The sequence below is a fragment of the Oncorhynchus keta genome, chromosome 27, assembly GCF_023373465.1.
Source record: "Oncorhynchus keta strain PuntledgeMale-10-30-2019 chromosome 27, Oket_V2, whole genome shotgun sequence".
Taxonomy (NCBI): domain Eukaryota; kingdom Metazoa; phylum Chordata; class Actinopteri; order Salmoniformes; family Salmonidae; genus Oncorhynchus; species Oncorhynchus keta.
In genome coordinates, this window is record NC_068447.1 from 12,191,949 (window position 1) to 12,219,500 (window position 27,552).

Consider the following 27,552-nt stretch of genomic DNA (forward strand, 5'->3'; position numbering starts at 1 on the left):
TACTGCTACTACTACTACTACTGTTACTACTACTACTACTGTTACTACTGATACTGCTACTACTATTACTGTTACTACTGTTACTACTGATACTGCTGCTACTACTACTACTACTGTTACTACTGATACTGCTACTACTACTACTACTGTTACTACTACTACTACTGTTACTACTGATACTGCTGCTACTGCTACTACTACTACTACTACTACTGATACTACTACTACTACTACTGATACTACTACTACTACTACTGACTACTACTACTACTACTACTACTACTGACTACTACTACTACTACTACTACTACTACTACTACTACTACTGATACTACTACTACTACTACTACTACTACTACTACTACTACTACTGATACTACTACTACTACTGATACTACTACTACTACTGATACTACTACTACTACTGATACTACTACTACTACTGATACTACTACTACTACTGATACTACTACTACTACTGATACTACTACTACTACTACTACTGATACTACTACTACTACTGATACTACTACTACTACTGATACTACTGCAATTTACTTTCTGCTGAGGTCTAAACAGTCAGTCGTCATTATACAAAACTCACCTATGAGGTAGCTACGGGTGATGAGACTGAAAAGGGTCTGTTTAACCCAGCGACCCAACATGACTGACCATCCTTCCCTTTCCCTCCCAGAACTTCCTGCGCTGCCAGAACAACAAGACCAACTACAACCTGGTGTGTGAGACACTGCAGTTTCTGGACATCATGTGTGGCAGCACCACAGGAGGCCTGGGCCTGCTGGGCCTCTACATTAACGAGAGCAACGTGGTCCTCATCACCCAGACCCTGGAGACGCTCACAGAGTACTGCCAGGGCCCCTGCCACGAGAACCAGGTCAGATAATCGCACACAGTTCGACAGAATTGTTTTTTTTTTCTTCAGACAGATACTTTGATAATACCGCCAGAAATTAGGTTTATTAAAAGTTCTGTGAGGTTAAATACATAACACAGATATGTTTTGTCATGTTGTGATAATAACTGTCTGTTTCTGTAGACCTGTATAGTGGCCCATGAGTCCAACGGCATCGACATCATCACAGCCCTCATACTGAATGACATCAGTCCTCTGTGTTGTTACCGCATGGAGATGGTGCTGCAGCTCAAGGTTCACTTCCTGTTGTTCTACTTCATAAATATAGATCTCTGTGTCCTAACTCCTCTCTGTGTCGTACCTCTGAAATGACATGGTCAGTGACGGTATTGTTTCTCCTGTTTCCAGGACAACGCATCCAAGCTGCTGTTGGCTCTGATGGAGAGTCGCCATGACAACGAGAATGCAGAAAGGATACTGTTTAACCTCCGACCTCGGGAACTGGTCAGAACAAAGACCCATCTCTTATTCTTTTTCCTCATTCTTCTTTATAACTAACCTCTAAAACGGCCACACACAGAACGGTACAGAATTGTACAGTAGACGTCAGCCTACATCAGTATTCTACTCTGCCCCCAGGTAGAGGTGATAAAGAAAGCCTATCAGCAGGAGAGTGAGTGTGAAGTTGGAGTGGTGTCACCTCAAGAGGTCGGCCACAACATTTACATCCTGGCACTTCAGGTAATGGTCCTCTTCAGATTAACGAAGTATATTGATGCACTCCTTTAATAACGTAATTAGTTAATGTTAGAGAATAATGCGTTCACCTGTTATGCTTATGATTGTGGGCCATGTTTTGGTCAGCTGGCGAGGCACAATAAGATCCTGCTCAATCTGCTGAAACCTGCAAAGAGGACCGAAGCAGGAGAGGAGGGTATATCCTCTATGGTCAGTGTTTCTCGCTCTCGTTTCATCACGTTTGTCTGTTCATTCTTTGTAGCCTTTATAATGTGTGTTTATTTTAAAGTCTGTTCGTTTGTACAAGGTTTCAGTATATCTGGTTTTCTTATTAATTGGAGGAAGTTGTCCTGTGAACGGCCTCCCTTCACATTACCTCTACGTCTATGCTACAGCTGCTCGCATCAATGGTAGCAGACTCACTGCAATCTTTGTTTAACAACGGATTTTAATATAATAAGATAATTAGCAGACGCTTTTATCCAAAGCATCTTAGTCATCTGAGCATACATTTAAACATTTTTTTTTTTTTTTTTACATATGAGTGGGACCGGGAATCAAACCTACTATCCTGGCATTGCAAGCACCATGCCGTCAAATGGGGATATTTGCATATCCGTACTTCGTTTATATGCCTGGAAACGGTTTAACATAAACCATGCCTTGGAAGGAGTAGCTGTGGATCTAGAATGGAAACACAAGCTGAATGGGGAAAGCTAGGATGTTTTGATTCACTAATGATGCTCTCTGATGTTGTTAGTCCTACTCCAGTCTTCTGGGGTTCAAAAAGAGCAGGAGAGTTTCTCCCGTTGACTTCCTGTAGCTGAAACTCTGTTTCTCCTGCTGACTTCCTGCAGCTGAACCTCTGTTTCTCCTGCTGACTTCCTGCAGCTGAACCTCTGTTTCTCCTGCTGACTTCCTGCAGCTGAACCTCTGTTTCTCCTGCTGACTTCCTGCAGCTGAACCTCTGTTTCTCCTGCTGACTTCCTGCAGCTGAACCTCTGTTTCTCCTGCTGACTTCCTGCAGCTGAACCTCTGTTTCTCCTGCTGACTTCCTGCAGCTGAACCTCTGTTTCTCCTGCTGACTTCCTGCAGCTGAACCTCTGTTTCTCCTGCTGACTTCCTGCAGCTGAACCTCTGTTTCTCCCGTTGACTTCCTGTAGCTGAACCTCTGTTTCTCCTGCTGACTTCCTGCAGCTGAACCTCTGTTTCTCCTGCTGACTTCCTGCAGCTGAACCTCTGTTTCTCCCGTTGACTTCCTGTAGCTGAACCTCTGTTTCTCCTGCTGACTTCCTGCAGCTGAACCTCTGTTTCTCCTGTTGACTTCCTGCAGCTGAACCTCTGTTTCTCCTGCTGACTTCCTGCAGCTGAACCCCTGTTTCTCCTGTTGACTTCCTGCAGCTGAACCTGAACAACAGACCTCTCTCTCAGATGTTGAAATCTACGGTGCCGTTGGAGATCGAGGAGCAGGACCCACTGGAGTTCTATGACCAACACACTTCACAGATAGAGGTCTCCACAGCCACACTTCTCCCCTCAATTCACCCCGTACTACAGTAGTCAAGCTTGCTCATTGTGAATAGTCTGAAGTTCACTTGAACTGAACTGACCGACTGCAAAAGACCACTGTCCTAAGTTGTCCCTGTCCGTCTGTCTTCCGGTCAGATTGTGCGTGAGGACCGCAGCATGGAGCAGATCGTGTTCCCCATTCATCCCATCTGTGAGTTCCTGATGGAGGAGTCCAAGTTCCGTGTGTTCAACACCACCGAGCAGGACGAGCAGGGCAGCAAGGTCACACACTTCTTCCAGCAGGCCTCCTTCCTCCACAACGAGATGGAATGGCAGAAGAAGCTCCGCAGTAAGCAAAAACTATTCCAGGAACTAACACTCGCACCGATCTTTTCTTACTAAGACTGACTTTGCTGATAACTACTTATTGAGGCCAATATCTACTTAATATGACTGTGATATGTGGTTGTCCCAACTAGCTATCTTAAGATGAATACACTAACTGTCGCTCTGGATAAAAGTGTCTAAATTATTCAAATATAAGCTTGGCTCTTCTGATGCCGCTGTCCAAGTTCTACTGGCTTTAATCTCTCACTCTCTCACTCTCTCACTCACTCACTCACTCACTCACTCACTCACACTCACACTCACACTCACACACTCACTCACACGGATGCTGTGTCGTGATAAAATCAAATCAAATGTATTTATATAGCCCTTCGTACATCAGCTGATATCTCAAAGTGCTGTACAGAAACCCAGCCTAAAACCCCAAACAGCAAGCAATGCAGGTGTAGAAGGACTGAAGGGTGTTTGTGTTTCAGGTATGCCGGTGCTGTTTTGGTTCTCTCGCAGGATGAGCACCTGGGGCAGCATCTCCTTTAACCTGGCCGTCTTCATCAACCTCATCATCGCGTTTTTCTACCCCTACGACTCAGGCCAAGGTGAGGCTTGTGTGTGTCAGTGGAGGCTGTTGAGGAGAGGACGGCTCATAATAATGTCTGGAAGGGAATGATACCAAACATATGAAAACCATGTTTTATAACAATGGCTGGAATGGAGTGGTATGAGCTGCCCTCCCCTCAGCAGCCTCCACTGGTGTGGGTGTGTTCCCAGAATCCTCATCCTGTGTACTTATTGAAGACAAAGAAACTAAATGTTTCATGTTGTGATTGCTGTCCCCTAGGTGCGATAGACGACTCAATGCTGTCCATGCTGTTCTGGGGCTTCCTGGGTCTGTCTGTCATGGGAATGTTCTCCCAGGGTTACGGCCTCAGGCCCTTCACCGTGGCCCTTATACTGCGCTCCATCTACCACTTTGGCATCGGTCCCACTCTCATCCTACTGGGAACCCTCAATGTAAGTCTCACTTGAGTTAATTCCAACTGGGAGACTAAGTGAAACATTAGAGGTTAGGATTGGTCTCGTAGGCTTAGAGCCGGGTTCTGTTAAACTTATCGATAACTGAATATCAGTGACAACATGGTGATCCAATGACTGTTCATCTGTTCCTCTCCACAGCTGATAAATAAGATAGTGTTTGTGGTGAGCTTTGTGGGCAACAACGGGACATTTATCATGGGCTACCGTGCAATGGTGATGGACGTGGAGTTCCTTTATCACCTGGCCTACGTTCTGACCAGCACCCTGGGCCTCTGTGTCCACGAGCTGTTCTACAGCTTCCTGGTGGGTGACCCTTATGACTCACAACGTTATGTTAATAATATTACTGGCAATAAGTACCAATCACCTGGCATTACATCATTCAGCGTACACACACATCTACATACACACAAACACCCTAGGATTTGTTTTTGCTCTTTTTGTTGTGTGTGTGTGTGTAGCTGTTTGATCTGATCTACCGAGAGGAGACGCTGTTCAACGTGATAAAGAGTGTGACCCGGAATGGGCGCTCCATCCTGCTCACTGCCCTGCTGGCCATCATCCTGGTCTACCTGTTCTCCATCGTGGGCTTCCTCTGCCTCAAGAATGACTTCATCATGGAGGTGGACCCACTACCTCAGATAACCTCAGGTACTGGACCATGAGACTCAGACAGACCGTGCCGCAGACACCTGACTTACTGGACCATGAGACTCAGACAGACCGTGCCGCAGACACCTGACTTACTGGACCATGAGACTCAGACAGACCGTGCCGCAGACACCTGACTTACTGGACCATGAGACTCAGACAGACCGTGCCGCAGACACCTGACTTACTGGACCATGAGACGTGCCGCAGACACCTCAGACAGACCGTGCCGCAGACACCTGACTTACTGGACCATGAGACTCAGACAGACCGTGCCGCAGACACCTGACTTACTGGACCATGAGACTCAGACAGACCGTGCCGCAGACACCTGACTTACTGGACCATGAGACTCAGACAGACCGTGCCGCAGACACCTGACTTACTGGACCATGAGACTCAGACAGACCGTGCCGCAGACACCTGACTTACTGGACCATGAGACTCAGACAGACCGTGCCGCAGACACCTGACTTACTGGACCATGAGACTCAGACAGACCGTGCCGCAGACACCTGACTTACTGGACCATGAGACTCAGACAGACCGTGCCGCAGACACCTGACTTACTGGACCATCACCAACTCATTTGCCTTGTGGTTAGAGTGTCCGCCCTGATATTGGGAGTTCCACCCTCGGCCGAGTCATACCAAAGACTGCAAGAAATGGGACCCTGATGCACCTCTGCTTGGCACTCAGCATTAAGGAGATAGACTGGGGATAAGGCCCTGCAATAGACTAGCATTCAGTTCAGACCTGGTTTTGTTATTTAAATACATTGTATTTTAGTATTTTCAAATACACATCCCAAAACACGTACTTTTATTTGAGTATTTGAATGCTTATTTTTAAAACCAAAGTCAACCAAATTGTATTTGAAAGTACACTACACATACATACACCCCTTCCAATTAGTGGACTCATCTATTTCAGCCACAACCGTTGCTGGCAGGTGTATACAATCGAGAACACCGCCATGCAATCTCCATAGACAAACACTGGCATTATAATGGCCTTACTGAAGAGCTCAGTGACTTTCAATGTGGCACCGTCATAGGATGCCACCTTTCCAACAAGTCAGTTCGTCAAATTTCTGCCCTGCTAGAGATGCCCTGGTCAACTGTAAGTGCTGTTATTGTGAAGTGGAAAAGTCTAGGAGCAACAACGGCTCAGCCGCGAAGTGGTAGGCCACAGAAGCTCACATAACAGGATCGCAAAGTGCTGTATCATGTAAAAACATCTGTCCTCGGTTGTAACACTCATTACTGAGTTACAAACTGCCTCTGGAAGCAACGGCAGCACAATAACTGTTTGTCTGGAGCTTCATGAAATGGGTTTCCATGGCCGAGCAGCCGCACACAAGCTTAAGATTACCATGCGCAATGCCAAGCGTCGACTGGAGTGGTGTAAAGCTCGCCACCATTGGACTCTGTAACAGTGGAAATTTGTTCTCTGGAGTGTTGAATCACGCTTCACCACCTGGCAGTCCGATGGATGAGTCTGGGTTTGGTGGATGCCAGTAGAACACTGCCTGCCCGAATGCATAGTGCCAAAAGTAAAGTTTGGTGGAGGAGGAATAATGATCTGGGGCTGTAGGGGGATAGGCCCTTTCCTGTTTCAGCATGACAATGTCCCCGTGCACAAAGCGAGGTCCATAAAGAAATGGTTTGTCTAGATCGGTGCCGAAGAACTTGACTGGCCTGCACAGAGCCCTGACCTCAACCCCATCGAACACCTTTGGGATGAATTGAAACGCCCGACCTCTCTAACGCTCTTGTGGCTGAATGGAAGCAAGACACCACGTCAATGTTCCGACATCTATTGGAAAGCCTTCCCAGGAGAGTGGATGCTGTTATAGCAGCAAAGGGGGGACCAACTCCATGTTAATGCCCATGATTTCTGAATAAGATGTTCGATGAGCACATGTCCACATACTTTTGGACATTTACATTACATTTACATTTAAGTCATTTAGCAGACGCTCTTATCCAGAGCGACCAAATTGGTGCATACACCTTATGACAACCAGTGGAACAGCCACTTGCATCTAAATCTTGTTAGGGGGTGAGAAGGATTACTTACCCTTACTTACCCTATCCTAGGTATTCCTTGAAGAGGTGGGGTTTCAGGTGTCTCCGGAAGGTGGTGACTCCGCTGTCCTGGCGTCGTGAGGGAGTTTGTTCCACCATTGGGGGGCCAGAGCAGCGAACAGTTTTGACTGGGCTGAGCGGGAACTGTACTTCCTCAGTGGTAGGGAGGCGAGGAGGCCAGAGGTGGATGAACGCAGTGCCCTTGTTTGGGTTAGGGCCTGATCAGAGCCTGGAGATACTGAGGTTCCCCTCACAGCTCCGTGGCGAGCACCATGGTCTTGTAGCGGATGCGAGCTTCAACTGGAAGCCAGTGGAGAGAGCGGAGGAGCGGGGTGACGTGAGAGAACTTGGGAAGGTTGGACATGTAGTGTACTTCAAATACCTGGATTAAATACATGGGAGTGTATTTATGTCAGTGTATTTGAGTCGTTTTTTTGCAAGTACATTCCAATATTCAACTACTTCTTAATACTTGTTTTGAAATGTATTGAAAAGTAATTGGGGTGTACTTGTACATCAAGCTATCTCATGCTACAGAAAACGGATATAGGCTCATGCTCCTATGATACATTATGGCACGCCAAGGCTTGAGCAAGGCTAATTACCTTACTGGACCATCAGACAGGTAGCCTTTACTAGCAGTCAGCGTATGGACGGTACAATAACATATGATAAAAAGCAAACATGTATGGTCATTGGTCAGTGTATGGCAGGGTTCCTGGAGAGCTACCGTCCTGTAGGTTTTCACTCCAACCCTGTTCCTGGAGAGCTACCCTCCTGTAGGTTTTCACTCCAACCCTGTTCCTGGAGAGCTACCCTCCTGTAGGTTTTCACTCCAACCCTGTTCCTGGAGAGCTACCGTCCTGTAGGTTTTCACTCCAACCCTGTTCCTGGAGAGCTACCGTCCTGTAGGTTTTCACTCCAACCCTGTTCCTGGAGAGCTACCCTCCTGTAGGTTTTCACTCCAACCCTGTTCCTGGAGAGCTACCCTCCTGTAGGTTCACTCCAACCCTGTTCCTGGAGAGCTACCCTCCAGTAGGTTTTCACTCCAACCCTGTTCCTGGAGAGCTACCCTCCTGTAGGTTTTCACTCCAACCCTGTTCCTGGAGAGCTACCCTCCTGTAGGTTTTCACTCCAACCCTGTTCCTGGAGAGCTACCGTCCTGTAGGTTTTCACTCCAACCCTGTTCCTGGAGAGCTACCCTCCTGTAGGTTTACACTCCAACCCTGTTCCTGGAGAGCTACCCTCCTGTAGGTTTTCACTCCAACCCTCCTCTAGCGCACCTGATTCTAATAATTAGCTGGTTGATAAGCCGAATCAGTTTTTTTTTTACAAAAACTAAAAAAGTACTTTATGTTCAGTGTATGGTATACTGTAGGGTTGGGATTTAATTTGGGATCATCTTCTGCAGGGCGACATGGCAATGAGGAGGCATCCCAAGACTTCCTGAATACCTGCAGTAGAGATGGAGTCAGCTGCACTGCCAAGGCAGGACTCCCTGCTGAACCTGAGGGTTAGTCTCTATTTATTGTCTCTACTTAGTAAGTCATCTATTGCTCCTTTAATTGTTAAGTCACCCTCATCGTATGATGGGTTTGGATAGGAAATAAAAGTTAAATAATATAAAACACATTTTGGATGATTTGTAAAATGTGCTTTAAAAAGTCTGGTGTGAGTGGTACATGGCTAAACAATTTAACGGTTTAGCAGAGAACAATTCGGAGCGGGCCTGTGACACTCTGCTCATGTGCATTGTCACTGTGCTGAACCACGGCTTGAGGAACGGTGGCGGGGTGGGAGACGTGCTACGCAGGCCCTCCAAAAACGTACGAACGAAGACCCACCACACACATTAACCTACTTACAAGCCATCAGTATCACTTCATGTCAGAGTACAACATGTTCCACAAGCCAACATTTACATTCACATTTGAACAATTGACGTCATTGCGTACCTTGCAGGAGCCACTGTTCACAGCCCGCGTCATCTACGATCTCCTCTTCTACTTCATTGTCATCATCATCGTACTCAACTTGATCTTTGGTGTCATCATCGACACCTTCGCTGACTTGCGTAGTGAGAAACAGAAGAAAGAGGAGGTCCTCAAGACCACCTGCTTCATCTGTGGTGAGATTTTTTTTGTGAAAGGAACAAAAAAATAACCATGGTGTGATTATGATCTCATGTTATGCAATCTGAACATTCAACCTGAAACTCCCTGCAGGTCTGGAGAGGGACAAGTTCGACAATAAAACAGTGTCTTTTGAGGAGCACATAAAGTTCGAACACAACATCTGGAATTACCTGTATTTCATCGTGCTTGTTCGCGAGAAGAACAAGACGGACTACACTGGACCAGAGAGTTATGTGGCCCTCATGATAAAGGTACAGCAATAGCTGGTTGAGTTCTATTTTAATTGGTTAACACAAACACCTCTAGAATAACTCTCACCGAAACCAGTTTACAACATGGATACCTTTGTCTCTGGGGTCATCTGTTGCTAGGGAAGAGCAATGCCACTGATTCTACATGTCCTCCCCCCGTCTGTCTCAGAGTAAGAACCTGGACTGGTTCCCCCGCATGCAGGCCATGTCCCTGGTGGTGACGGATGGAGACGGTGACCAGAACGAGATGAGGAACCTGCAGGACAGACTGACGTCCACTATGAACGTGGTCAGCCAACTCACAGGACAGCTAACAGAGCTCAAAGAGCAGGTATAACACACAGGCCGAGATTCAAGCCGTATTGCGGAAGAGCCACTTTATAGTGCGATTGAAAATTAAATGTCCTCATGTTCGCGAAGCATTCATTTACGGTTTAAAACGCTGCATGTCGGCTCAATCGGAAATTACCTTTTTAAATGTCAAATCGAACGATGTCACGGCTCTTCAGCAGTACGGATAGAATCTAGCCCCTAGTCTCGTCAGAGACATTGAGGAGCTGGCCAGCTCCAGAACAATATACAATGCACTTATTCACATCTCTTATCAAGGGAAAGTAGCATACTATAATGACAAAATAAAAGATGCCTATGATGCTGATCTATTTTAAAGAAAGAAAATGGTAGAACTAGTACAATTTGGTTAACTGATGTCCTCATGATAAAGGCTAGTGTTTCCAGGAGGATGCCCCTGGCCTGGCTGGCTGACATACTGTTTCCTGTGTAGATGACGGATCAGAGGAAGAGGCGGCAGCGGATGGGCTTTGTGGATGTCCAGTCAGGAGGAGGAGCTGGTGCTGCTAGCATGTCCCCCAGTGTTGCTGGAGGAAATCATCCGATGTCCAACAAACCCTGATTGATGTCCTGTCTTACTGTGCCACCACGCTTTGCCAAAAGACTGAGTCCGCTAAAGCCTATCGATACTATCCAAGATCAGCCAACGGTCTGTGACAGAACCATCAATCACATGTTAAACATGTTTTTAGTTGTGACTGATGCTGACAGACTGAGTTACTGAGGTTGGGTTCTTTGTAATTCCCCTCCATTTGTTTGTCCTTAAGGCTTCAACGCTTCCAGTAATGTCTGGAGAAAGAACATGATCCATCTCTGTTCTTGGTCCATGTAAATCAGAGCAACTGATTAATGGCATTGCACTGTCGCAAACACACCTCAGATGACAACGTTGGAAAGTGATACTACGGCAAAGCAAGAAGCAACACGTCCATCCATTATATTAGAAATATAGTAACGATGTACAGATTACTACAGTAGGGCCATGACTAGCATCCAAATGTTTGTCTGAAGCACGCAGAGGTTTGGTATACATCTACTTGTCAATGTCTCCATTGTAATGGCTCCTCTTAGAGAAATGGAAACTTGAATGTTATCTTCTGAAAGCACATCAGTAAAATGTATTTGATTTTAAACTGTGTTTACATCTATACAAACATGCCAGTAATAGTATGAAATTTCTTCCAAATGGAAAGAGTAAAAGCCTTCACTACATTTTTAGGATAGATTTATTCAACAAAATATATTCCAATAATATTAAAAAGTGAATACATAGACAAAGGAAATAACTGAGGATGTCCTCTGAAAATAGGATTTGGTTAAGTATACAGAGTTAAGGCTAGAGTTCACAATATAAAAAGAAACAAGGCAGGCACTTTGAAATGCATTGTTGCAAGTGCTTAGTATTTTAATCTAGGCTAACGTCTTTACATTCCTTTGGAATTTTCACTCAAACAATTACAGTACGACAACTACAGCCTATTCTTTCAGAGTAGGAAGGTACCTTTTTTTTGTGCACTTAAATCGCATGGTTACTGTGCTCTGTAATACAGGACCTATTTCAGTTAATGTGGCAAAAATACACCGTTCCATCATACCTTGTCTAAAACATTCTCACACACTTCCAGCTGTGAATTGGCTCCCTCCCTGTGCCCTCTCACTCCCCCTTATGGCATATGAAGGGGACCAAATCTGAGAATTGGAACTCAACGGAGACTAACATGAGTTTCGCTCATGTAAGTCTATACTGACTCAAATCTAAAGGTACAGAGGCTGCATACTCAAAGCATATCAATAAAACACATTCTCTGAATAATCTGGGCTATTAACAATTCCCTAAGGTTGGTTAAAGTTCCTTGACAGATTTAGGAGTGCTTTGTCGAGAGCTCAGACATCTATTGTTTCCCCTCAATTCTTTACTGTGTAAACAAGCAAATAACACCCACGTGTAACAGGTAGAAAATTAGTCAGTGGAAAATGTGCCTTTGAAAATCCCTGTTCCCTTATCAAAATGAACTGTGATCCTTTTTATCTTAAAACTTATTCATCCACTCACATCAAGATTCTGAATGGCATAATTAAAAGAAAAAAGGTTTTAAAAGCAGCAGTACTTGAAATATTGACCTGGAAAAACAATGTTTAATTAAAAGATTAGTATTTGCTACAAAGCAGCTGTATCATAAATATAATGATTGAAATAACTTTAGTGTTTTCAATTTACAAGGTAAAGCTAAGTGAATACTTAGAACTTTAGAGACATTCTATACAATGTGATTGTTTTCTGCTTATTGTGTATGACTTGGTCAGTTGAGTGTATATATTAGAATGGCTAACAGTCCAGACTGCTGTAGAAAATACATGTCAAAAGAGACCAAATACCTCACTGCAAGGCTACATGAAGTGCATTCCTCATAACTAACTGGAGGACCATTATCTTAGGGTTAAGTGGTGTCGTCCCGTTTGACCTTGGCCTTAGTGTTTCCCTCGCTCTCCACCAGGCTTTCCTTCATCAGGTACTCCTTCAGGCTGGGCTGGTTCCCTACATCAGCCCCAGAGTCCTGGATCTCCTGTAGCAGCACCTCCCATCGCCGCTTATCCTTGGAGATCTTCCACGACAATCTGACGTTGGTCTGGAGGAGAGGGATGAGCAGTGGGTGAAAGAGGTGCTGCTGCAGGGCCTCCTGTGAGGGGGCCAGGTCCCTCAGGGCTTGGTCACAGTACTCCTGGGCCTCCCCCAGCTGCTCCAGCTCCTGGAAGCAGGTCACCAGGGCCAACAGGGTGAAGAGCCAGTGGGTGCGCTGCTGGTGGTGAGGCTGCTGTATCCCCTGCTGCTCACAGCCTAGCTTCTCCTGGAGCCTCAGGCCGTTGAGCAGAGGGCCTAGGCCCTCCTGGTAACGGCCCACACGCATCAGCATCTGGCCAGCCTGCAGGTCACCCAGGTAGAAAAACTCCAGAAAGGTGGGCGAGCGCCGCAGCTCAGCCAGCGAGTGCATGTGGGCCAGGTACTGCTCAAACGCCCGGCTCCGCTTGGCGATGGTCTCTGCCACAAAGTTCTTGCGCAGCCTCTTGCGGGGGAAACAGACACGCTCCATGTGGTCCCCGTGACGACGGCGAAGGCGGCTGTGCAGACGCTCGAAGTCGGTGTATCGCCGGGTGATGACGGCCGGGGTTTTGTCAAACATCCCAGACTGGATTACATGGATGGTGTAGAGCTGAGGAGAGGGAGAGATGTCACACACAGGCTTAGCCAGGGAATAGACTTTCATCTCTGCTGTTTCACACTTACCACATACTTGGAGGAGCTCTCTGGCACCACACTGGCATCAGTCACTTCAAACACCAGCTTCTCAGGCACACTGCAGCTCTGTAAGCTCCTCCAGCGCTCCTGCAGCTGACATGTGAGCAGGGATGAGCCTCCAGGAGACAGGCCCACTGGGCTGGTGTCTGAGGAACAATGAGAGACATCAGCTCAGACTGCCCTAAAACCACTCATCTAAACTGAGAACGATCAGACTGAAAAACCTTCAAGGAAATTTGCAGTTTCAAGAAAACAGGATACCGTGGAATGAATGCTATTGTTATTCTGGTCAGACTGTTTCAATTGACTGTGCCTAATAGTACATCATTGTCCATACATAATCACAGTTGTGGATGCTCAGCAGCAACCTCAAATATTCTACTGCTTTCATTCCTGCACCTCAGAATATTAGCTGAAAAAGGATTGCAAAGTTCCTGCAACTATATATAAAACAGTACCGGCACTGAAATGAGTAACGTCACCCATTTTAGTTGCTGCAAAGATCTACATTACCTGTGCTGCTGAATCCATCCTCTACGGACTCTCCAAGGAAGTCTGAATCACTGTCTGGTCCCGAGGCCCCACCTGGGTCTTCTGATTCCATGGCTCTCTCCCCATCGAAGCAGAGTGTTCCCCCAAGCCTCTCTGAGAGACACTCTGTGTCATCCTCTAACTCAGAACTCTCTGGGAAGCTGTCCTCTGGTACATCAGTTGACTCCCTAGCAACTACTTCTCCTTCTTTGAACAGTGTCCGTCGGAGTCTGTCCAATAGCTTAGTAGCCATCCCATCAGACCACTAGGAAATAGTTTTGACATTACATTTGATTTCAGATAGTAAGTTTTATTGTACAACCTACAAGAAATCCATGTAGGTGTAAGTCATCTTATAATAGTAAATATCAAAATCATTATTTCGTATGGTAACAGCTCAGGTCAACTAGGTGACTAACGTTACACCCCCAGCTAGAACGTTTGACTGGAAACATTGTAGTTAACTAGTTAGCGGTTCTTTGAATATTGCGTTTGTCTGATAGTTTAAAACACTAAAAACGTACATGTATGCAACCAAGACAAGAGCGCCAACGTGCACAATGTATTGTCAACGACTTTAACTCGAAGGGAAAGAACACCTGCCTAGTTACAGTAGCAGACAAGCTAGCTAGTTACAAATGCAAAATAGATTGGCCAGCTCGCAAGACTACCTAAACAGGATTACCAAACTTCATCTAACTAGGTAGCTAAGCGAAGTTAACAAATACTACAAATAGATAGCGTTAGCTAGCAGGTCAAATCAGCTTATTTAACTCATTAACTTGTTAACGTAGCTATAGCAACGAGGCAGCATGCTACTGTAGCTAGGAAAAACTATTTTAGTTAGCTAATTACTTAGTTACTTGAATTTATTTAGCTAGCTAAAAAAAAAAAAAAATAGCTAAGTTAATGGAGTTGTAACTCTTACTCACTGTTATGATGGATCCGTAAAGCACCCAGCCTTATTTCATCAGCATTGTGCCGCTTCGGTCTCTCTCCCAAACTTATTTAGGACAGTCTGTCCGACCTCTGGATGCGGCCCTGAATGTCTTCTTCTTCGGAATTGTGTTGGCGGATCGCATCCAATTGAAGGTAGATTCACCGCCACCTACTGTACCTACATTTATTTGATTTGTGATATGGTACTACAAAATTGGGGGAAAAAGTGTGGGAAAATACAGCATTTTAAAAAATGTATTGTAATAACATTGTGTAGCTTCCCGCAAGACATTGTGTACAGTGTGCACTCACTGAAAATGTTTTTTTTATTTTTTTATTTTTTACATATTCTTCACAAAACCATTTTTGGAAATGTGTCCCACAGACCTGAACACCACACAAGGGTTAAGTATCAAAAGGAAAAGTATAAACCATTTCAAATTTCTTATATTAAGCAAACCAGACGACGCCATTTAAAAATACAAATGTATTGACGGATTGACACTCCAACACTCAGACATAATTTACAAACATAGCATTTGTGTTTAGTGAGTCCGCCTGATCAGAGGTAGTAGGGATGACCAGGGATGTTCTCTTGATAAGTGTGTAAATTTGACAATTTTCCTGTCAAAATGTAAGAAGTACTTGTGTGTAAGGGAAAATGTATGGAATAAAAAGTACATTATTTTCTTTAGGAATGTAGTGAAGTAAAAGTAAAGTACAGATACCCCAAAAAACGACTTAAGTAGTACTTTCAAGTATTTTTTACTTAAGTACTGCTCCAGACCAATGGTCTGAGAGGACAGAACACTGCCACTCAACACCCCCTGAATCTGTTCTGCAGTAAAACCTCGCAATCCCAAGTGTTTCTCTGTTGCTGTCACCACAACCTCTATTTTCTGTGACTTTTGATCCATTCCTGCAGTACAATTGACAACCATAGCTATGAATGCCAAGAAACCACTCTCTTCACTGCTCGACACTTTCTGTACTACTCTGACCATAGCAACCTCAACCTGACTTTCTCTCAACGGACACCTCTAATCTTCAGCCCCATGGGCACCTCCACAACTTTATTCACTGAAACTGAAATCTCTGCTCAGAGGGCCAAATAAAATCAATCAATCAGGGTGGATCCAGAGATGTTCTATTTGATGATCTATCAGAGGTCTTCATCCCCTGCTCAGACGTTGCATGCATCAACCAATGGTGGCGTGCCGCATCATCAACGGATTGCCAGAACATATGACATGCATGGTTAGGTGATGCATAAAATAACGTTCCAGGTGTTGTAAGATCAGGAATGTTTCATTTAATGTCACATGCACAAGTACAGTGAAATGCCTTTCTTGCAAACTCAAAATGCAACAATTCAATAAGCACTGGGAAAAAACACGAGGAATAAGAAATATACAAAGTAAGTAAGCATACTATATACAGGAAATATTTTTTTAAAGTAATTTCCAATACCATATTTACATATGGTAAGGGGACTAAGCAACAGCATACAAGATTAGAGAGTAGCAGAGTAGCAGCAGCTACCAGAGTAGCAGCAGCTTGTATGTGAGTGGGTGTGTAGAGTCATTATAAATGTTTTTGCATATTATGTGTGAGTGAGCAGATGATGGAGTGGGTGTTTGGGTGTGTGTTGGAGTGACAGTGACAGTGTGCATAGAAACAAATATTGAAATAAAAGGTAAATAAAGATACAAGGTTAGCTATTTATTATATTGCTTGGGAATAGATGCTGTTCAGGAGCTTGTTGTTGTCAGACTTGATGCACCAGTGCCTCTTGCTGTGCGGCAGCAGAGAAAATAGTGTATGGCTTGGGTGGTTGGGGTCTGACCATTTTTCACACCGCCTGATATAGAGGTCCTGGATGGGGGGGGCTCAGCCCCAGTGGTGTACTGGGTTGTCCGTACAACCCTCTGTGTGATCGAGGGCGGTGCTATTGCCATACCAAGCAGTGATGCAGCCAGTCAATATGCTCTCAGTGGTACAGTTGTAGAACCTTTTCAGGATTTGAGGGCCCATGCCAAGCTTTCCTCCTGTGTCAGCATTGCCTGGGCAGAGGAACGTGCAGAGAGACAGACGCATCAGCTGTACCATAATCACACTTGCAAACATAACATTGCAGACAGTTGAATGTTTGGGTGAGATGCTTGATAAATATTGATTCATTAACTGCTTGAAATACGTTTAATCTATAGATGTGTGCCTTCTACAAAGCACTGATAAGACTTTTACATTTTCAGATTGCTTTCCACTGAGGAGAAAAATTATAATGTTCTCAATAGAACAATTGAATAGTTTGGGAGATTTACTAGACAGTCTGGTGGATTGGTGTCATAGCCACTTCTCAAATATGTTTTATTGGTGTTTATTGTAATTTAGGCTAAAAGTCCCAAATTAATTGATCACCCACATGAAAATATGTGTTTATGTAAGAAGTATTATTTGAGACTTTGTAAAGCTGGCACGTAAGAATTACATGATTATATTTTTTATTTAAAGATATTTGAGAAGTGACCATGGCTGACTCAGATCTGTGAAGTTTGCTCACTCTTTCCCCTCTGTGGAATTCGCCTTCCTCGCTCTTCTCTAACATATAGGGTCACAAATTCCAAACAGTCCCTTTACAAGTCAGAATGTTGAATAAACGTAATTTGAATTTGATCTGTTGTCCACTGATTTCATCCTTTATGTGGGTAGGAAAATAGAGACTCAATATACATATACTTACATATATATATATATATATAAAAGATATATATTAAAAAAATACGCATTTTACTCCTACTGGGCACTAGGTATACTGGTAGATTCCAGTTTTACAAGACCAAAAAAAGGAAGCGGATCGGGACATCACCTGACAGGAAGATGTGTTAAAGGCGTGGTGAAAACTGATACCTGACCTACACCCAGCGGTAGCCAGACGGGACTTTTGTCAAGGTGTTTAAAGATTAGTTTAATTCAACACCGTGTACCTGGAACTCACCAAGTTCTCTTCAAACAAGGTAGACTAATGATATTCACTCTTTCTGTTCAAATATTGTATCTTCACCTTGCTCCCCAAAAGCTTCTAAATGTAATTATGCTTCAATGCTTTTGTTGTTGCGTACAAACTATCATGGAGGAAACTGCTTTAATAAAAATATATAATAATTAACTACGCAAGTCGGGTAAGAAAAAATGCTTACTTACAATGACGGCCTACCGGGGAACAGTGGGTTACCTGCCTTGTTCAGGGGCAGAACTACAGATTTGTACTTTGTCAGCTCGGGGATTCGATCCAGCAACCTTTCGGTTACAGGCCCAACGCGTTGTATCTAATCACTTTTCCGCTGGTGTGAATGTTTTCTAGACAAATGTTGAATTCTCAGACTTATATCTAACTAACCACACTAACCTAAATACATTTAGATGATTTGTTACATTTTGGGTGTTTAATTTTTGTACACACTTGGTGTTCCCGGTCGACCGGTCATTAGAAATGAATGTGTGCGACTACAATTAGTGTATAAAATTGAGTTCAGGCACATTCATCAGATGGACACACTTCCTCTCCCAGAGGCATGTGTGTTTGAGCACGCGCACACACCTTACTCCCCTTCTTGGCTTCCATGGAAACCACATCTGTTGTCATTCTCACAATCTAACATTGTTTCAATAATATATAGAATTTTTCTCGCAGCTCTGGTATATAAAGCTTTTTTGAGGCCTTGCTCACAATTCATTCTGTGGCACCACAATGACCAAACGATGTACTGTATGTTTGCGAGGCTCTTGATCATGACGCTGGTGAGGAGAGTCCTTGATAAACTTTGACACAAAGTAGTCTGTGATAATTAGCACTCTCATCTGAGTATTTGTCTATAGTAAAAATAATACATTATGCTTTATTTAAACTAAAAAATGTGTTTGAGTTCAGGTCAGTGAGGCCTATAGGCCATAAATAGCAAATGGAAGTTAAAAACTTGTAATGTTCACAAGAACTTAAGTTGATTTAAAAAGCTCTCACACAGCATTAGGTGATTAATATGTATTATTATGGATTTATAAATCAGCTTATTTTGGGGTGGTCATTTTGGACCGGGACCACCGAATTAGTTAAAATGAAATGAACACAACAGGTGGGTTAAGAGTCTACAGTAGTTTATAGGCCTCTCATATTGAAATACATTTCATGTTAAATCTATTTTCATACTTGTATGCTACTGTCTAATTTCTCAAAATATTACATGTGTAGCCTAACTTGTGCAATGATGTGCCAAATATGTGTGTAACGGATGTGAAACGGCTAGCTTAGTTAGCGGTGTGCGCTAAATAGCGTTTCAATCGGTTACGTCACTTGCTCTGAGACCTTGAAGTACTAGTTCCCCTTGCTCTGCAAGGGCCGCGGCTCTTGTGGAGCGATGGGTAACGATGCTTCGAGGGTGAATGTTGTCGTTGTGTGCAGAAGGTCCCTGGTTCGTGCCCGGGTATGGGCGAGGGGACTGTTTAAAATTATACTGTTACAGGCAATATCTTTCTAGGAGCAGTGGGGTAGATTCATGGAGGCCAAGGGGAAGCCAGACCCCTCCCCCAATATATTTTTATGTATATTTCATGTGTTTCATAATTTTCCTTCAATTTGCAATATGCTGACTGTATCTCACAGGAGTAAAACATCCCAGTGAGAGAAACCGTGCCCCTGTCTCTCTGTGTAGGCCATATCTGATGATGTCCGGTCCAAAAAGAGTATGGCATTGTTGCCACATTTTCCACATTTTGTTACGTTACAGCCTTATTAAATTGTTCCCCCCCCCACCATCAATCCCCATAATGACTAAGCAAAAACAGGTTTAGAAAATATAAAATTTAACAAAAATAAACTGATGTAAAAGTATTCAGACCCTTTTACTCAGTAGTTTGTTGAAACACCTTTGGCAGCGATTACAGCATGTTCTTGGGTATGACGCTACAAGCTTGGTACACCTGTATTTGGAGTTTCTCTCGTTCTTTTCTCCAGATCCTCTCAAGCTCTGTCAGGTTGGATGTGGGGTGCCGCTACACAACTATTTTCAGGTCTCCAGAGGTGTTCGATTGGGTTCAAGTCCGGGCTCTGACTGGGCCACTCAAGGACTTTCAGAGACTTGTCCCGAAGCCATTCCTGTGTTGTCTTAGCTGTGTGCTTAGGGTTGTTGTCCTGTTGGAAAGTGAACCTTGGCCCCAGTCTGAGGTTCTGAGCATGTTTTCATCAAGGATCTCTCTGTACTTCATCTTTCCATCGATCCTGACTAGTCTCCTTGTCCCTTCCGCTGAAAAATATCTCCACAGCATGATGCTGCCATCACCATGCTCCACAGTAGGGATGGTGCCAGGTTTCCTCCAGACGTGATGCCAAGAATCTTGTTTCTTATGGTCTGAGTCTTTAGGTGCCCTTTGACAAACTCCAAGCAGGCTGTAATGTGCCTTTTACTAAGGAGGGGCTACCGTCTGGCCACTCTCCTATAAAGGCTTGATTGGAGTGCTGCGGAGATGGTTGTCATTCTGGAAGGTTCTCCCATCTCCACAGAGGAGCTCTGTCAGTGATCATCGGGTTCTTTGTAACGGCCCTGACCAAGGCCCTTCTCCCCCGATTTGCTCAGTTTGTCTGGGCGGCCAGCTCTAGGAAGAGTCTTGGTAGTTCCAAACTTCTTCCATTTAAGAATGGAGGCCACTGTGTTTTTGGGGACCTTCAATGCTGCAGACATGTTTTGGTACCCTTCCTCAGATCTGTGCCTATACATAATTGTCTCGGAGCTCTGTGGATAATTCCTTCGACCTCCATGGCTTGGTTTTTGCTCTGACATGGACTGTCAACTGTGGGACCTTATATAGACAGGCGTGTGCCTTTCCAAATCATGTCCAATCAATTGAATTGACCACAGGTTGGAATCCAATCAAGTTGTAGAAACATCTCAAGGATGATCAATGGAAACAGGATGCACCAGAGCTCAATTGAGTCTCATAGCAAAGGGTCTGAAATACTTATGTAAGTTGTGTAATTTTTAATACATTTGCAAAAATATCTAAACCAGTTTTTGCTTTGTCATTATGGGATATTTTGTGTAGATTGAAGAAAATAAATGAATTTTCGAATAAGGCTGTAACAATGTGGAAAAGGGGAAGGGGTCTGAATACTTTCCGACTGCACTGTGTATATGTATCGTTCAGTGTAGTAACAACAACCCTGCATGACCAGTAATCTCACATGTCTTTTCCTTTCACAGCAAGCAGCTCAGTCATGACTTGCCACTCTCCTCTCCTCCTCATTCTCCTTGGTATTTTTGGGCTATGTTCAAGCTTCAAGATCTGTGCCTTCAATGTCCAGAACTTCGACGATGCCAAATCAGCCAACTTCAGGGTGATGCACACTCTGACCAGGGTGAGACTCTGCCTCGTCTTAACACAATCATACAGTTGCTATTCATGACGACTGGTCCAGGAAGGAACTAAACTCAAACATTTTAACTATTGTTCCATACTGTTGGGTAAATCAGTCTCAATTACTTTATTATAATAATCCAGGTATCTTTCTGTGATTGTTAGACATTCTTGTTCTAATCTGGTTGGTTGATTGTCCACAGATTGTGTCTCGCTGTGACATCTGTCTCCTTCAGGAGGTTAAAGACGCACAGGGCAAAGCCACTAAAGCTTTGGTGGAAGCAGTCAACAGGTACAGTTGCATCTAGATACTGTTACCATAGAAAGAGAATCCATTGAACTCTATTTATGACTGCAACAAGTACTCTACCTCAGACGTATTCCAATCTGACCCTACGAGGTCCGGAGCCTAATGGGTTTTCTGTTCTTCCTGATGACTAATTGCACCCACCTGGTGTCCCAGGTCTAAAACAGTCCCTGATGGGGGGGGGGGGAGCAGTAGAACTGGCTTAGAGGTCTGGATTTCAATTTGAGGGAACTTCCTCATGCACCGTTCAGTGATGCATATATATATATTGTTTTCTATTCCTTGATTGTTTCCTATAAGTGTATTGCGTCTTTTGTTAAATGCACTTTAAATAAATTGTGATTTTGATTATAAAGAAAATAATTTTTCACTTAATTTATGGACCAACCCTCTTTTTGTTAATTTCTTCTTAGATATGATGCCTATCACTATAAATATGTTGCCAGTGGCGTTCTGGGGCGAACACCTCAGGACCAGGAGCAATACGTCTATCTGTACAGGTAAGTGAAGCGTTCGTTTACATTTATTACAGCTCTTCATTTATAAATGCTACTCTCGTGACGTAGACTTGCATTCATTTGAGATCCTGAATATGCCGCCTCCCCTGTCCTAACCTAATGAATCTCGGCCCGACATGCTGGTTAAACGTTGTCGTCCTGCTTGACTTTAAGCCTAAACGAATGTCGCTATAAGTAACCGCCTCTCCACAGGAATGAAACCGTAGAGTTGACAGCTCAGTACCAGTACGTTGACAGAAAGGAGGGGAACGCGGCTGTTTTCTCCAGAGACCCTTTTGTTGTTAGATTTCAAGCCAAGGAAACAGGTTAGTTAAGTTCATGAGGATTTGAAATTCATTGTGTTCTGTTTGGATAACTTCCAATGATCTTCCTCTGAACAGTGATTGGAGACTTTTCTCTGATCCCTCTGCACACTATGGCCTCTGACGCAATCAAGGAGATTGACAAGCTCTACGATGTTTTTGAGGAAATCAAAATGAAGTGGAATACTGAGGTGAGGCATGACAACGACCCGTTGGTGTTTCCTGTTTGGTTCTTATTTTTCATAGTGTGTGTCGGTAAGACGAATGCAGTTACTGTTATCTGTCATGCTACATGATTCTTGAGTCGAACTTTTGGAACATACTTCTCTCACCAATGTAATGCCACTCTGTACCATAGAACGTGATGTTCCTTGGAGCCTTCAATGCTGGTTGTGGGCACATGACCCGGCAGGACAAGGCGAACATCCGACTTTTCTCAATACCTGGATTTTTCTGGTTGATCAGGGACCAGGTGGACACCACTGTTGGGGATACTACCAGCTGTGCCTATGACAGGTGGGTGGAAATTGTAAAAATTTCAGTTACACCGAAATGATATTCTTTGAAATGAAGGCATTTTGATTATAAACGATCTGTATTGATGGGATCCAATAATATATTACTCTTCAACTCTATTGGACACTTTGTTTTTTTTCTTAGAATTGTGGTACACGGAGAGCGTTTCCTGAAGACCATCAAACCGTATTCAGCCCAGGTCTTCAACATTGCCAATGAGTATAAACTCTCAAAGGAAAGGGTAATACTTCCTTTTCCTGTTTACAAACAACATTTTAATTTAGCCTTTCAAACTCCTATCCGTCTTCAAAAAAGCCCCAGGAGAAGATGTGACATCCCAGACATGCTAAAGTCACCTGTTTTATGTCTGTTTCCTGTGTCATAGATGTCATGACACAGAATAAACTGATCTCCAAATTTCAGGTTCTGGAAGTGAGTGACCACTTCCCTATTGAGGTGGAGCTGAAGACTAAATCGTCAGGGCAGCTTCAAGCTCCGGTTCAGCCTCTCCTGCTAATTGCTCTCTCTGTCATCACCTCCGCCCTGCACATCTTACCTTCAACCAGTATGGTGTGAGGAGGACTGATGGTCTTCTCCAGAGTATGGATCATAGAAATGTAGAATTCATTCTAATTCAATAGTATGGACATCTATACAACTTCAATGAGCAGCTGGTTCACTCATGCAAGGGTTTGTCAAACCTGTCCACGGGTACCCCTAGATGCTTCACTATTTTGCTGTAGCCCTGAACTTGCTCACCTGATTAATGTAATCAAGATGTTGATGATTAGTTGCTACGTTTTAAACGTGCTAGCATGGATCTACTGGGGGTTCCTGAGGAGAGCTTTGAGAACCACTCCTCTAATAAACAGTGATTCAGTCTTTGACTGGTCCCCATGAGATTGCAGACATTTTAGAGACGGCATCATTTATCACTACGCAAATTGACGGCATAATGTCCCTCATCTCATTTCATCTCTATGGATACGCTCTGGTGTTGGATTGCTGATCCCAATTTTGCTCTGTTCTGACATGTGGTTTCAGGTATTTGACAGAAAATATCTTGAATGGAAGGCTACAGATTCCCAGAGCCACCACTTCTGCATTTAGTAACATCTATTTTGTAAATTAATGGTTGTAATATTTCAAATTCAATTAGGTTTTTAATGTGATGTGGTTTTTACATTGTCACTGTAAATGTTCAATGCATGTATTGTACACAGTATTTGAATAAAACGAAATTGATTTTAACTAAGTAGGCCACATTTTGTTGTTTGAGGACCTGTCTACTCAAACCATCCAGACCACTGGGCGGCAGTAAGTACGGGTTTGAAACAATAGTGTCAAGTGAACTAACAAGGAAGAGGCTTGTCAATTGCCAGAGTTAGGAAACGTGGCCTTAGCAAAGGAGAGTCCAACATTAATAGAAACAAGCTGTTTTGATAGGCGGCAAATAGCCTACAAGACTCTGTTGGGTTGGTGGACAACTTGCAAACATGGCCGATGTTAATCAAGGATCGGTCTTACCTAGAGAAACTTCACCTCCAGCTCTGGACGGACTGAATGCAACCGACTCCAATGGTACCGACGCTGTCAACGCGACAGTGGCCAAGTTTGTGGCGACACCGGAGGGAACAGCACTGGCATATGGCAGCCTTGTGTTCATGGCTCTGTTGCCCATCTTCTTCGGTGCGCTGCGGTCCGTTAGCTGCGGCAAAAGCAAGGTAATGTTAACATGAATGAATGCCATTTTACAAGTCAGTGCCTAGGTAGATTACTCAGCTAGCTAGGTTCCCACTGTTAGCGAACTGTTGGGCCATAAAAGGAGGCAATGATCCTCATTCACCCGTCAGTCTGTCCAGTTGTCCCACCCAGGTACACGTATCGAGAAACACTAGCCAGCTGTCACATTCCACATTCAGGGTTTGTATCCAGACCAGTATGATGTAGCGAGACAGCCAGTTAAATAATCATGTTTAGGGAACTGGCTGGCCTTGACTGGGGCGATCAATGCACCATATGTTCATCTTATTTGCCTGGTAGTTTACTCGCATAACTAGATTGGTTTATTGTTGATTGTAACCAATACATTTTTTTATCGTGACATTGACTAGTTGGCAAGATGTTTTTCAAATCATTTCAACCAGGAAGGAGGGTGTTTCTAACAAGTCTTGTACACATCTCAATCACCTGCTACAAGGTTCAGGGAATTTTGTTCTGGCGTGTGCATAATCTGGATAGGTTTTAGGTAACATGAACTCTTAAACATTGTTTCAAAGTTAAATTCTAGCTTTTTTCTTTAAGGCCCCTGGGCTCAATGTATAGTAGGAATATGCTAATCATAGTTTGTCTGAACTACACGTGTCCTTACTGCCATCACTTCTGGTCTTTCAGTCGGTGGGTGGAGGGAAACCGATGATGCACGACCTGGTTGTCTGATGACATGACTGATTAGAGAGGACAGGCTTTTTGAGTGGCGTGAAACTAAACTAGCTACTTTTCTGGTGGAGTGGTTAACTAACTTGCACTCTGCTAAAGAGCGTTTCATTCATGTTGACTTGTGGTTGGTTGCTGCCTCATCCAGAATCTCGCCTGACCCTTACTATAGATTAATTACTATACTCTTGCAATATACTCCGCTAATGACTTTCTGTGCACTTATTTCGTCCTTAGGTTACTGGAGAAAATGGTTGTGATTATGAGTACAGAGTGAGTATTAGAACTGATGATCAGAACAGTCAGATTTGTATTATTCTGACACATTGTGGCAATCTGGAAGATGCTTCATGACTGTGTCTATGCGTGTATGTTTCCCATCTGTGTGTGAAATCATTCTGGTTATTAGGCACAGAGTGTCAAGGTGTGGGCCTCATTGTCCTGCTTTGCCCATAATCAATGAGGATGTGGGTCTGTTTGGTGTACAGGTAAAGGCCCCTGGACCAGAATCCCACGGAACGCGGTGGGTGTACGCTGATAAGGTTCAATGACTGTGCTATAGAAGAAACTGGCACAGATGGTGATAAGTCAAAGGCCTCTAGTATTTTACTGGAGATGAGGTCTTTAGAGTTGGATGGAATAAATAGCTCGCCCGTTGCTGTCCTGTCTTGTTCCTTGCTGCTCATCGCACCACATTGACCCATTTTAATTATATTCCCTGTGCAGATTTGCTAATTTCATTCAGTTAGGCCTCTCTAGTGGGACACGAACATGTAACCTGCTTGAGTTTGGCAGTCACTTAACTACTACTTTTGTGATGAATTAGTATGTGATGTGATGAAACAAAGATTGTTTTTAGAGACAGTCTATTCTAGTGCTTTCTCTTTTGAAGTGGAACTTTAACAGTCATTTTTTTTCCTGGATCAAAATGGGGCTCATAGGTGGTAGGCCCTCCTGTTGGCCGTCGCAGTGACATGTAGCTAATTAACAGCTATTCTACACATTGGACAAAGGCAACCCCCCAAAAAAAAAAAAACATGTGTTGATTATTTTGTGTTTTTGAAGGAACTAAGGAAGTGTGCTGCTTATGCTTGTCCACTCGCATCAACCCTGGTTTCTCTCTCCCCAGAACTCCTCAGACATGCCAGAGACCATCACAGGCAGAGATGCTGCACGGTTCCCCATCATTGCCAGCTGCACCCTTTTCGGCCTCTATCTCTTCTTCAAAGTGAGCATCATCACCCCCCTCCCCCCCTCGTTCCTGCATCACTTGTTTTTGTCCTGAATCATTTCCTGCAGTATTACAATGTAACAATCTACTGCTATTCCCTCCAACAATCTACTGTGTTCCCTTTGACTGTGTTCCCTTTGACTGTGTTCCCTTTGACTGTGTTCCCTTTGACTGTGTTCCCTTTGACTGTGTTCCCTTTGACTGTGTTCCCTTTGACTGTGTTCCCTTTGACTGTGTTCCCTTTGACTGTGTTCCCTTTGACTGTGTTCCCTTTGACTGTGTTCCCTTTGACTGTGTTCCCTTTGACTGTGTTCCCTTTGACTGTGGTCCCTTTGACTGTGGTCCCTTTGACTGTGGTCCCTTTGACTGTGGTCCCTTTGACTGTGGTCCCTTTTACTGTGGTCCCTTTGACTGTGGTCCCTTTGACTGTGGTCCCTTTGACTGTGGTCCCTTTGACTGTGGTCCCTTTGACTGTGGTCCCTTTGACTGTGGTCCCTTTTACTGTGGTCCCTTTGACTGTGGTCCCTTTGACTGTGGTCCCTTTGACTGTGGTCCCTTTGACTGTGGTCCCTTTGACTGTGGTCCCTTTGACTGTGGTCCCTTTGACTGTGGTCCCTTTTACTGTGGTCCCTTTTACTGTGGTCCCTTTTACTGTGGTCCCTTTGACTGTGGTCCCTTTTACTGTGGTCCCTTTTACTGTGGTCCCTTTTACTGTGGTCCCTTTTACTGTGGTCCCTTTTACTGTGGTCCCTTTTACTGTATTTCCTTTGACTGTGGTCCCTTTTACTGTGGTCCCTTTTACTGTGGTCCTTTTACTGTGGTCCCTTTTACTGTGGTCCCTTTGACTGTGGTCCCTTTGACTGTGGTCCCTTTTACTGTGTTCCCTTTACTGTGTTCCCTTTGACTGTATTTCCTTTGACTGTATTTCCTTTGACTGTATTTCCTTTTACTGCGGTCCCTTTTACTGCGGTCCTTTTACTGCGGTCCCTTTTACTGCGGTCCCTTTTACTGCGGTCCCTTTACTGCGGTCCCTTTTACTGCGGTCCCTTTACTGCGGTCCCTTTTACTGCGGTCCCTTTTACTGCGG

The 27,552-nt window shown here is 44.1% G+C and overlaps 4 protein-coding genes and 1 long non-coding RNA gene across 10 annotated transcripts in view; 4 read left to right on the forward strand and 1 right to left on the reverse strand.

Annotated features, from left to right (window-relative positions):
• Positions 1-11,115, forward strand: part of LOC118360257 (inositol 1,4,5-trisphosphate receptor type 3-like) — a 75,499-nt gene extending 64,384 nt beyond the window's left edge. For 3 of the 5 annotated variants that reach the window (XM_052481675.1, XM_052481678.1, XM_052481676.1), the window contains exons 42-58: positions 695-895; positions 1,058-1,168; positions 1,283-1,378; positions 1,514-1,615; positions 1,739-1,822; positions 3,014-3,124; positions 3,278-3,470; positions 3,946-4,065; positions 4,308-4,480; positions 4,643-4,807; positions 4,966-5,155; positions 8,657-8,758; positions 8,953-9,071; positions 9,208-9,373; positions 9,471-9,631; positions 9,801-9,962; positions 10,416-11,115. In XM_052481675.1, coding sequence (XP_052337635.1) covers positions 695-895; positions 1,058-1,168; positions 1,283-1,378; positions 1,514-1,615; positions 1,739-1,822; positions 3,014-3,124; positions 3,278-3,470; positions 3,946-4,065; positions 4,308-4,480; positions 4,643-4,807; positions 4,966-5,155; positions 8,657-8,758; positions 8,953-9,071; positions 9,208-9,373; positions 9,471-9,631; positions 9,801-9,962; positions 10,416-10,544 — 2,385 coding nt within the window. In that variant the 3' untranslated portion in view covers positions 10,545-11,115. The remainder of the gene's footprint in view (positions 1-694; positions 896-1,057; positions 1,169-1,282; positions 1,379-1,513; positions 1,616-1,738; positions 1,823-3,013; positions 3,125-3,277; positions 3,471-3,945; positions 4,066-4,307; positions 4,481-4,642; positions 4,808-4,965; positions 5,156-8,656; positions 8,759-8,952; positions 9,072-9,207; positions 9,374-9,470; positions 9,632-9,800; positions 9,963-10,415) is intronic. The other 2 variants (XR_008082744.1, XM_052481677.1) reach the window with 2 other exon arrangements.
• LOC127912447 (uncharacterized) lies at positions 7,566-8,650 on the forward strand. The gene is made up of 3 exons (XR_008082754.1): positions 7,566-8,071; positions 8,158-8,243; positions 8,285-8,650. It is a non-coding gene; the product is annotated as an uncharacterized LOC127912447 (long non-coding RNA).
• Positions 11,116-11,190: 75 nt separating the features above from the next.
• LOC118359542 (sorting nexin-21-like) lies at positions 11,191-14,945 on the reverse strand. The gene is made up of 4 exons (XM_035738048.2): positions 14,741-14,945; positions 13,791-14,073; positions 13,266-13,423; positions 11,191-13,191 (listed from the first exon to the last, which is right to left on the reverse strand). The coding sequence occupies exons 2-4, from the start codon at positions 14,059-14,061 to the stop codon at positions 12,421-12,423; spliced, it is 1,200 nt and encodes a 399-aa protein (XP_035593941.1). The 5' UTR covers positions 14,062-14,073; positions 14,741-14,945; the 3' UTR covers positions 11,191-12,420.
• Positions 14,946-17,601: 2,656 nt separating this feature from the next.
• On the forward strand, positions 17,602-24,049 carry LOC118359543 (deoxyribonuclease gamma). 2 transcript variants are annotated; one of them, XM_035738050.2, is made up of 10 exons: positions 17,602-17,764; positions 21,002-21,156; positions 21,359-21,447; positions 21,876-21,962; positions 22,173-22,285; positions 22,361-22,473; positions 22,641-22,798; positions 22,943-23,039; positions 23,222-23,398; positions 23,843-24,049. In XM_035738050.2, the coding sequence occupies exons 2-9, from the start codon at positions 21,016-21,018 to the stop codon at positions 23,372-23,374; spliced, it is 951 nt and encodes a 316-aa protein (XP_035593943.1). In that variant the 5' UTR covers positions 17,602-17,764; positions 21,002-21,015; the 3' UTR covers positions 23,375-23,398; positions 23,843-24,049. The 2 variants fall into 2 exon arrangements, with proteins under 2 accessions (XP_035593943.1, XP_035593942.1); XM_035738049.2 differs by having other exon boundaries at positions 23,222-24,049.
• Positions 24,050-24,157: 108 nt separating this feature from the next.
• LOC118359544 (minor histocompatibility antigen H13) overlaps positions 24,158-27,552 on the forward strand; it is a 33,589-nt gene continuing 30,194 nt past the window's right edge. Inside the window, exons 1-2 of the mRNA XM_052481694.1 lie at positions 24,158-24,522; positions 26,364-26,462. Of these exons, the coding sequence (XP_052337654.1) occupies positions 24,295-24,522; positions 26,364-26,462 (327 nt within the window). The 5' untranslated portion in view covers positions 24,158-24,294. The remainder of the gene's footprint in view (positions 24,523-26,363; positions 26,463-27,552) is intronic.

Excerpts from the sequence above, each read along its gene's own strand:
- LOC118359543 (XM_035738049.2), top strand. The coding sequence starts at position 21,016 with ATGACTTGCCACTCTCCTCTCCTCCTCATTCTCCTTGGTATTTTTGGG. Across the intron at positions 22,474-22,640 it reads AAATGAAGTGGAATACTGAG|AACGTGATGTTCCTTGGAGC; the intron begins GTGAGGCATGAC and ends TCTGTACCATAG. Across the intron at positions 22,799-22,942 it reads ACCAGCTGTGCCTATGACAG|AATTGTGGTACACGGAGAGC; the intron begins GTGGGTGGAAAT and ends TTTTTTTCTTAG.
- LOC118359542 (XM_035738048.2), bottom strand. The coding sequence starts at position 14,061 with ATGGCTACTAAGCTATTGGACAGACTCCGACGGACACTGTTCAAAGAA. Across the intron at positions 13,424-13,790 it reads GGATGGATTCAGCAGCACAG|ACACCAGCCCAGTGGGCCTG; the intron begins GTAATGTAGATC and ends ATTGTTCCTCAG. Across the intron at positions 13,192-13,265 it reads AGAGCTCCTCCAAGTATGTG|CTCTACACCATCCATGTAAT; the intron begins GTAAGTGTGAAA and ends CCCTCTCCTCAG.